General features: G+C 44.5%; 2 protein-coding genes across 2 annotated transcripts in view; one reads left to right on the top strand and one right to left on the bottom strand.

Annotated features, from left to right (window-relative positions):
- Nucleotides 1–1090: 1090 nt before the first annotated feature.
- Nucleotides 1091–1253, top strand: CARHSP1 (calcium regulated heat stable protein 1, 24kDa; the record flags this gene model as incomplete). Its single annotated transcript, XM_010141315.1, has 1 exon — nucleotides 1091–1253. A coding segment is annotated over one exon (163 nt), but the record flags the coding sequence as incomplete, so codon positions are not given.
- A 3365-nt stretch (nucleotides 1254–4618) lies between these two features.
- PMM2 (phosphomannomutase 2) overlaps nucleotides 4619–10445 on the bottom strand; it is a 6070-nt gene continuing 243 nt past the window's right edge. Inside the window, exons 2-7 of the mRNA XM_010141313.1 lie at nucleotides 9444–9520; nucleotides 8407–8498; nucleotides 7611–7710; nucleotides 6559–6634; nucleotides 5331–5446; nucleotides 4619–4774 (exon numbers count right to left, since the gene is read on the bottom strand). Coding sequence (XP_010139615.1) covers nucleotides 4670–4774; nucleotides 5331–5446; nucleotides 6559–6634; nucleotides 7611–7710; nucleotides 8407–8498; nucleotides 9444–9520 — 566 coding nt within the window. The 3' untranslated portion in view covers nucleotides 4619–4669. The remainder of the gene's footprint in view (nucleotides 4775–5330; nucleotides 5447–6558; nucleotides 6635–7610; nucleotides 7711–8406; nucleotides 8499–9443; nucleotides 9521–10445) is intronic.

Below are 10445 nucleotides of genomic sequence, written 5' to 3'. Positions count from 1 at the left end.
CTGTAGGTGTATTTAACGAAAGGGCGAGTAGCGTCCTTTCTACTGCCAGAGAATTGCGGGGATGCCAGCTGGAAGGCGTCTCTGCCAGGCTTCACTGGCTCACGCTGGGATGTTTATTAGAAAACTCTGATCTTGAAGGCAGTGGTAGAGGCAAGGAAGGCTGATACCCTTTGCAGTTCCTGTTTCATCAGTACATAGTTCTGAGCAGAAGGTGACAGCCCTTTTGCCATTCCCCGCTGTTTGCAAATAAGGACTCGTATGCAGTAACAAACACCTGGTGCGAGTCCTCCAGCATCCCACAGCATCCTGCTGATGGCCAGGTAGGAGTGAGCAGCTCTGGGAAATCTTCCAAAGTGCTGGATGCTAGAGGAGAGTTTCTGTGGTGTACCATGTCAGGGTCACAGAGCTCTTTTTTCACAGCAAGTAATTTTGAAATATTTGACAGTGTCTTGCTTGGACTTTTTTTTCATAGCACAGACCAACTGTGCTGTGGTAGCGTAATCTAAAAGTAAGATCAGTGACTGGCTGACTGGCATGGTACTGTCCTTCTTTAAAAAAAAAAAAAAAAAAAAAAAAAAAAAAAAAAAAAAACAAACAAACAAAAAAAACCCCACCAAACCCTCAAACTTCAAAAGCTTACGTGAGAGGAGGGGAACCCCCCCCACCCAGCTTCCTATAATTTAAAAAAGCCACCCCTGTAGGGAAGTGCGGAACCGTGTCAGCCCTGCCCTCTAGTGCTGCCAGTGGGTATGAGCTTGGTGCGTGGTTCACAGCAACCTTGTCCGAGGCCAGGCTCACCTGATTATTTTTAAGACGTATTAGACAGGGGTGTTTTGTGTTAGGTGGGTTCTTCTCTTTTCTTTGGTTGGTTTTTTGGGGGTGGGGGTGGTGTGTTTATGTTGTTTTTCATAGGGTTTTACTGCAAAACAAGCAAAATCAGCCTCAGGTTTTGGTGGATGATGAGCTCTGTAGAATAACCTGAAGTATCTTGAGCACCTAAGGCAGTGACTATGATTAAAAATTTAAATAATCTGCAAAAGAGTAAGAGCGTTTATGTGGTTTATGACTAACTGAATCTTCCCCTCCACAGTATCGAAGGCGAGTACGTTCCTGTGGCAGGCGACGAGGTCACCTACAAGATGTGCACCATCCCTCCAAAGAATGAGAAGCTTCAGGCAGTGGAGGTGGTGATTACCCATCTAGCTCCTGGAACCAAGCACGAGACCTGGTCGGGGCACGTCATCAGCTCCTGAGGCATCCCAGAGGAAGTGCAGGTGCTGCCTGTGTGGTCACCGCTCAACAACTGGCTGCAGGGGACCTGTCCTAAGAATATTCTATGTATTGTGTGGGAGGAAATAAAGAAGTGGGCCAAAATTACCATTTTTACAGCTGTCCAAGAAAAAAAAAAATTCAAATGCTAATGGAAAAAAGATCTAGAAATCTACCGTGAAGTGTTTACAAACCCATATTTTAACAAGACCTAGTTTGTGTGATTGGTGGAGGAGGGAGAGGTGTGGCTTTTCTTTTATGTTGTGAACTGATTCCAAGGAATGCCCAGGGGAATCAGGGAGAGGTTTGAAGGAGAGCTCTTATAGCGCAGGCGGCCATAGCAGAGGCACGACTCCGAGGCCTCGGAGGTGTGTGAGACTGCCTTCCCGAGAGCTGCCCTTCTGTGAGGGCTGGAGCACACTAGCTGCTGCTAACTGTGCCTGGGTGCCTTGGCTTGAGAGAGGGAGAGGAGGTCATCGCTGCAGCTTGTTTTCCTCATGGAAGGAAGTTCACAGAGAGCAGCTGGCGCAGGGTGGAAAATCTCCATCTGGCTGGTGACGCTGCGATGGCTGCGGCTGGGTGCCCTTCAGGTGCACTGTGCAAATGGCCTGTCTGCGTACGTGTGGCATAGTGTTGTTTTAAAGCCTGGGTTGTTGGTGAATTTATTTAGGTGCCTCGATGGTTGATTAGCAACAGATTTTATAGGCCAGTATTAAAAAACAAAACAAAACAAAAAACCAAACCAGAATTTTAAAAATTGCTTCAAGGTAAGTGGTAGAAAGCTGTAGAGTAGCGGGTGCTTCATAGCCTCTGTCTGTGTCTGAACGTAGACAAAGCTGGAGATGACCTTTGTCACCGCACACAGCTGAATGCCTGCCATGGCTGTCCTTCCGCTGGGCAGGCAGATCTGCGCCTCTGAAAGCAAGTTACGTGCTGTTCAGATGACTGTGTAGAAAACCCTGTGCGTGCTACTTAACGGGCTCAGCTGTCACAGTGAAGTAGATTCCGCAGCTGTTTCCCTGGAAAACTTGCTTGGTAGGATATGATAGGGTCACCCTTGCCCTGACCCTCCTCTGCCTGCAAGATTTTATGTAGTTATAGTGCAGTTCTATTAGTTCTGTTCCTATTTGCTTTCCACATCTTTTTCTCAAATGAAGCATTTTTCTCTATTAAGTTCCTAACAGTGGATTTTTATTGCCTTTGCAAATAAATTTTAAAAAGATGCCATGATACTCTTCTGTTTGTTAGTTGTGTGAAACAGTTTAACTCCAGTTGCCTGTGCGCAGTTTAACGATAGGTGCTCACTGTCCTGAAGCGTCTCGACTCTTTGAGAGCAGATGGTCTGCTCCCAGCTTTGGCCCGGGGAGAGCACAGAAGTGTGGAGGTTAGCAACTGCTGCCGTGGCTTGTTTTACCTTAGCTGTACCTGTATTACACCACCTTGTACAGTAACAACCCGCCCAAATGGGCTTTGGGGCTCTTCTTTGATTGTTACTAACCGTAAGACTTAGTAGTGGTGGATTTTAACACTAGCTGGCTTGTTGGACTATCACACACTGCTTCCTTTCCAATAAATGCAACCGTTACAATGCTTTAACGTCTGTCTCCAGTCTGCTCTTTGCAGTCAGCGCTGAAGAGGATTAACGTTAAAGACAGAGGAGAATGCAGGTTCCTGCCCCGTTGTTTAAAATCACACCGGAGAAAGTAAGATGGAAGGAAGGGACTAGGCAGGCACTGTGGGTTGCTTTGCTGTGTGCTTTTTTTCTCCCCTCAGAGACAGACCGTTTGCTTCTCGTGTGCTGGCGTGAGTGGCAGAAGGTAAACCTCCGCTCTTGGCAGCGGCTGCACAAGGCTGACTGGCGGCTCTTCAGATGTGAACACAGGGAGGTACGTGCACGCAGATGATAGAGTTCGAGGCTGAAAACAAAGCTGGGTTTGGTCCTGCAGAGGAGGTTTTGCACAGGTAACTTTCTGCAAATAGAGGAAACAACCATGCAGTAAAGTAACCACAGAGACAGAGCTCTGAGCAGCAGCTCTCAAACTCCGGCCATCTTTAAAGAGCCCTCCTGCGCCGCAGATGGGTCTGCTCCCCTCTGCTCCTGTTAGAAGGGTTGGGGTGGAACTACCCTACTGAAGGAGGGGCAGGAGAAGGGTGTGAGAAGACGAGACAGGTCTGATGCATGAGGGCATGACAGCTCCCTCTCCTTTTTGAAAAGCCCTTCTGGGGATTTTGCGTTGTTCACAAAGATGGTGGTGTCCTCTTCTTACTGCGTATCACAAACTTGTGAGTGGAAAGACTGAGGTCAATAATTTCTTTGTACAGGCAGGCAACATTCCACAGTTCTGCTTTACATAGTTTATTTGTCAAAACGACAAACTGAAATAGTAATTTTTCATGATAAAATGAGATTTTATTCTCCTTTACTAAATTAAACTGCTCGTAAGCAAGATTACTTTCCTAATGCCAGGTAAGAAAAGTAATATTAACAGTTACACTGATTGTCATGCTTCCACTTGAATTTTAATAGAAACATAGTTTAAGTAATTTTTCTTAGTACTAAGCTCTCATCTACCCTTAATGTCTTACCAGGAAAATCAGAGATGTAATTAGTGACAGGAATACATTTTACTACTATGCTCAAGTTGCTTTAATTCATTTTTTAGAATTATTCTTAGATTTATGTAGTCTGCAGAAAGTGTCGGTACCGTGAACTGTAGTACCGTGTAGTGGCAACACAACTGTACTGAGGAGGTAACTTCAGCACCAGTTGGTCCAGCCTTCCCCGTGGTGCTGGACTCGGTGCACTGTCTGACCATGCACTGGACCATGCCTGGGGTCAGGAACTTCTGGCTCAGTTCTACCTTCCCACCCCAGGAAGAATAAAACGTCTCTTATGCATCTTGCAGTTTTGAACAAGAAAATTCCACCTGTCTTCATGTATTTATAGCACAAGGTAGTATTAAAAAAAAAACTCGCACCAATCCATCTTTTAAATAGCAGCTTCAAAATAATAACTAGGGAAACAAAGCCTTGCAGGCCAGTTCTGACACCATGAATTAACTGCACGCAGATTATCCAAAAGTGTAATTAATTTGCGAAGGAACTTTACTGATGACTTACATGACAGAAACAAAGAAAAAACAAACAAAAAACCACAGTCAGCCACAGAGAAAACAAAGGACTTGTGCAAATGGGACCAGTGAAAGGCTGGTGCTCGATAAGCTCTGCTGTCTTCCACCAGTCAGCCAGGGTCCTCCCGTTAAACATTCCCCTCAGGAGTGACTGACCTGCAAAGCGTCTGCTATTCGTGACAGGCTACGAAAAGTGATAGAGTGAAGGAAGATGTCTGGAGTTATTAAGCTGTCTTAACCGTTCTGTACATGTGAATTCTGAAAGTCTCTTATTTAAAAAATAGCTCTTCACAGATTCTTCTTGTATCCTGTGGGGAAGTGACGCTGTGGCCTTCTGTTCTGGAGTCTGTGAAAATTTCATAGTCATTCCCTCCCTGCAAATGAGGAAAAAAGCAGAAAAGGGTTTCACTTTATTTAACTGAACATACAGTCAGAGTCTTGGGGTGGGAAAGGGACTTAGAAAGGAAATTATGGAAAGAAGGGACATAACATAGTAATGTCTGAGAAATCTTCCGGAGAGCTAAAAACCTGCCAACTGCCATTTTGAGCTTTTGCAGCATGTGTTTATAGCACACGTGTGCTGGAACTTCTGCTGACCACCAGACACCTGAATGAGACTGTCCTGACCCACACGTTAGCACTGGTTGTGAAAGAGGAGAACTGTCAGTGTAAGAAAAATCTCAGTTCTTACAAACCTAAAACATTTTCTTATAAAACTCAGCCTGACACTGTTCCTTGGCCATGCTCAGACAGCTTTAATTTCATCAGGAAGGAGAAGAAAAATGTGTGCTCACAGCTGTCTCCCAGCATTACACTGACTGGTGCTGCACCACCAGTTAAACATGTATTTGTGTTCCAACTTCAGTTCTTGTCAGGCGTACGCAGCTAAAGCAGAAGCTCTGAAATGTACATACAATGCGATACACTCACTGGCATAGTCTTGTCTCCAAAGAAGTAAATGGTCTCATATCCATCGCTGGCGATGACCCCCAAGCAGTACCTCTTATCCCAGCCGTCCGGGAACACGTCGAAGCTTATCTGGCCTCCTAGCACAGACATGAACCAAGCAAACTTGTTTTCTTGTGGGAACACATTTCTGAGAGGAGCGTTACGTGAGAGAACCTAAACCGGGTAAAAATCTCGGTAGAGGGAAGTTTGCAGAAGTAACAGAAATGTTATGAGACCCTGGAGTTATGTCTTACAGGAAGTGTTTCATAGGGTATCAGTTTCTGCAGTTGTGATTTACAGATTATTATTATCTACCCAGTAAACAAATACGAAGTTCTTGGCATGTTCCCAAACACTCACTGCTCTCAAACTGAACCTTTTTAAAAAAAATTACATTTGATCTTTTTACTTTAAGAAAGAAACTACGTGAATGAATGCCACCACAGGTGTATGTACCGCCGCAAAGCCTGCTGCAAAAGAAAGCGTTCGGGGTAGAAAAAGGAGGGAATCAGCCTTTTTAACGCGGCCTAACACACCAGACAACTGTTCCAGGTCCCAATCCCTAGACTTTACCAACACATCAAAGCCTGATTCCCAGTTGAAGTGGCTGTCAAAAAGGCTTTAGGGGAGCTATAGCGCAGTTCGTTGCAACACTGCGGCAGAAACACCACGGCACTAATGGCAACCAGACTTTTTATAATTCTGAAAAATAATAAAAGGCAAGAATGTGGTAATATATGTGGGGAGAAGGAAAAAAGAAAAAATACATGGAAAATTAATTCCCGCTTATTTTCACTTTTCTCTTTAAGCTCGTACTTGCTTTTGTATTTTCTTCCTCCCACAAGATGCAGCTACAGAGCTGACGAACTCAAGGGCTACTGGACCAGTACCGGTGTAACATTTCTGATTAAAATTGATTTTCAGAAACAGCTCTGACTAATAAGAAGCCCGTACATGTTTCAGAATGAGCAGAATCAGTCGCACAGCTGTCATTAGAAGACAAGGAACTGATGACAGGCATCAAAGTTCTCATTGTTGATGAATTGCAATCAAAATGTACCAAATGAAAGCCTAAGACGAAAAAGAGGCTTAGTCTGTCATGCCAAGCCTGCACCAACCCCCAGAGAGGTAACTGTCAACAAATGAGATAGGGATGTGTGCCATAAGAGAACGTGACTTAAGTGAAATTTAAATTAAACTAATGTGATACCTATAGAAAATGTGAGGCCTTTTCCTGCAAATTCTCTTCGTAAATCAGCTACAAATTTCTCTCTTATATGTTCCTTCTGTTAAAAAAACCAAAACATCAGTTACGTGCTGTGTTAATTCATCAATAAAGAGATAACCCCAGAAAAACAGCCCCAAAATATCCAAAGGTCTGAGCACCAGGACTAGAGTGACACAGCTACATTTTACTATTACTGACAGCATGCTGAGAGTACTTCCACTTTTATCGGTTAGCAGCTTGTAAAAAATGACAGCAAAACTTTACAGACATGCTGTGATAGGAAGGAAGGATGTTTCAACTCCTGGTGAAATGCAGTTTTACAAATAAGGACACTGAGGCATAGGAAGAGTCTCAAATCTGGTACTACTCCTCTGATGCCATAAACCCTGAAACAGGCAATTTTCAGAATGCTTAAATATCTTGCAGCATCCATTCACTGAGGCACAGGCAAAGGCTGCTTTTGAGGAATTCGATTCCAGGTTTTGTATCAGGTCAGAAACAGCTGTTGTGGTGTATCAGGAAACAGAACTCTGATACTACAGCTAAGGTTCACTTCAGCCTCACGCGTTCAGCTGTGTACAAAGAAACAAAAAAAAAGCTGAACAGAGTTTGACCCCAGCTTTTAAATTGTGCTTTAAAAGGCTTTAAAGAGTTGGCAAGGAAAGGAATAGTTTTATTGCTTTGAACGGGTGAGGGCTGGTACACTAAAGAGCTCTCCTGGTAAGTGTGGTGTTGCCTACGACAGGGTTTTTCAGGACCCCGGTGTGCAGAGGTAGGATGTTCAGCAGTCTGGATATAGGGTTAAAAGAAAACTGAGCCAAACCCACCCCTCCTGCAAGTAATCAGGTGTTAGCTACTGCCACAAAAATCCCGTTGTGTATTTCCTGAAGCCTGAACCAAGAGGTTACTTAAACCACATGGAAAGGATTAAAATGAAAAAATTGCATGAAGTAAGAAAGCTTTTGAAAAATCACAACCTGGCCATATCTGCCTCTTCCAGAAGAGCTGGGTATTTTTCAAGAGTTGTAACTCACTTTATCAAGTTCATAGAACTCAACTCGTTCTTCCTGGCTGCAGCTTCTTCCAATGGGCGACACGTTTATCATCCCGTTTCGGAACTCAATAAAAGTGCCCCTGAAAAAGAGTGGAATAACAAGACAGAAAATAAATGAAAAATTGCTCAAAATACTGATCATCACAATGAACTTTTTTTTACTTCTGAGGACAGTGGGAGAGGTCTCCTTCAGCCTCTCATTGTACACATAAACCCCCAAACGTGTAGGAAGCAACACCTCTGGCATCAAGGAGTCTTGTGGACTTTATGTGAATCTGGCAACCTCAGCGTCATCCTTGCTGACTTGTAGAAGTATGATTTGGTTTTGGGAGTGTGACTGGAGCATCCTGTCAGCCCAGTTCCCAGACGGCGACAGGCCAGTGTGCCAGCTGCGGGGTGAAGTTGCAGCGTTCCCGCTTGCCTCACGTACAGTGTATTAGCATCTTGGGCAGCTGCGCCTTCGTGTGCCACGGAGAACTGACCCCGCTGCATGCTTCTGATCTCTGGAAAACGTTACGCTGCCGAATTCCAAACAAGGCAAGGAAATAACTGCTACTTCAAATCTGAACTTCCCTCTTAAACAAAATGCTGAATTGCTATTTCAGATCCTGTACCCCAGCTGGCAGCTCATCTTTGTCCACATGGATCGAGCTCTGTTCCATGTGTGCAGCGTTCCTGAAACACAAATTACTCCTTTTTTGCTGAGCTGCCTGCTTTACATACTGATGCTCAACACTGTAGCATGGAGAATACGGTGACACTGAGATGTGTCATACCTTTTCTTCGGCAATTTAATCTTCGCAATATAACTCAGGCAGTAGTTGATTAGGTCTTGAAGTACTTCCTCGCCCAGGTGACCCTGAATGTTCTAACAAAATAAAGAAAACCTTTCAGCCGAGGGTCCAGAATTTGAGACTAAAAACAAGTCACATGGAAAACCTAGACTCTGGCTAATCAGGCATGGTTCATGCCACGAAGGAACGTGTCTTCCATGAGGAACCCTCAGCTGTTGCCCACACAGTACTAACTAAAGGCTCTCATGTTTCTGTTTGCTTACTTTGTTTTTTAAACCAGAACACCAAACTCGCATTTAATATGCTCCCTACTACCTGCTTTGAAGGAAGCAGTGTGGGCCAAAGACAGCAGACCTAAACAAGAAGTTGCAGATAAGGTCTGCTGTAGCCAAGTGTGAAGAAATGGAGATGGTTACTGCAGTGACGTGGACACCACTGCTCGAGTCAGCAGTTTCAGCCAGGATCTCTTTTATAATTTCTATCTCCATTACTTGTGTTGAACTGATGAATGGGATGAAGGTATCTGGAATCAGATGTACATTTACATTAATTTAGAGTATTCACCTTCTAGGTTATGCAGCCTATCAGAATATGCACTCTGAGTTACTATTAAGAAGCAGCTACCAGGCATCTACACGGAACTCTCTGAACCTTAAAGGCCCCACAGGCATCATCTATGAAATGTTATATCCCACAGGACCTCCAGGAGCAGAGGGCACATTTCCTATGGATAAGCTGAGGGAAAGGCTGTTCTGGGATTTTCACTGGTCTTATTCGATCAGACACTGCAGACTCCAGTAGCTTTTGGTTCGGAGAATACCCCAGAGAACCAAGCGTCAGGTGCAGATTGTCATTACATTGATCAGAGTGACGAATGATCTGATACAGAAGTAACACATGAAAATAGCAGCAATTTTGGTCTTGGTTAGAAGGGTGATTATAGAGGACTGAGCTGCATAAACAAAGACAAATCTTGTTTAGAAAATTCCTTTTCACTTAACTGGAAATTTCATAGTTACCTGCTTGCTCAAGAATTTCCCATCCTTGTATGCTACAAGACCATTTTCTGGGAAAACGTAGTCGAATTTTTCAACCACTACGACCAAAGAAAAAGAGTAACATATAATTTCCCCTGTATCTTTAATGCAGAAATGGCTTACACGTTAATAGGTAAAAATACAGCGAAGATTAGATCATAAAGCATGAAAGATTAGTCAGCCTAACATCAGGCATGAGATCAAAGTCTCTCGTTTTTCTCCAAGATTACACACACCTCAAATCACGTGAAGGCTTCCAGGTAAGTTACCTGTGTTTTTGCTTAAAGGCTTTTCCTTTCCTCCTCCTCCATCCCTGCACTAAACGTAAGACAGTGCACGCCTCCAGTGTTACGAGAGCGCGGCACGCAGCCTGGCCAGGCAGCAAACCGAATACCACCACTGTAGGAGTTTTCTCAATGTCCCTAATCTACAGCAGACGTCCGAGCGCTGTGAGAATCCTGCTGCAGGGCTTACTGCAGACCCCGCCTAAGCCAAACAACTTCAGCGCGGTAAGGCATTTCAGAAGGCTGTCAGCGGCACCAACAGAGTGAACGCCTTTGCAGACAGTCTTTTATACAGAGAGGAAATGCCTCTCACAGACCAAGGCAAGAGTCCATCATAACCCCACAGTTAAGCAAACCGGATCCTTCAGGGATGCTCCTGACAAGGCAGCAGCCTGTGCACGTGTAGTTACGTGTGTAGTTCCACTGTAAAAGGGCGGTGTTAAACCGCCTTCCTCAGGTACTGTTACAGAGTCAGGACTCCACCATTACTAACAGTCCCTTAATGAGGAGTAAAATAATAAGGATCCCTTAACAAGGATAATGCACACACCGGCTGCAGTGTTCAAATTGCCTGTGAACAGCTCACCAATGTGCGACACAACCAAACCAGGAAAAAAGGGAAGGGAAGGAGGAGGAAGAATGGGGTTCAGGCTACGTTTCACCTTCACCCTTCCCTGCACGCAGTTCAGCGCCGGGGGCT

The sequence above is a fragment of the Buceros rhinoceros genome, unplaced genomic scaffold (assembly GCF_000710305.1).
Source record: "Buceros rhinoceros silvestris isolate BGI_N320 unplaced genomic scaffold, ASM71030v1 scaffold45358, whole genome shotgun sequence".
Taxonomy (NCBI): domain Eukaryota; kingdom Metazoa; phylum Chordata; class Aves; order Bucerotiformes; family Bucerotidae; genus Buceros; species Buceros rhinoceros.
This window is presented reverse-complemented; position numbering and strand designations above follow the sequence as displayed.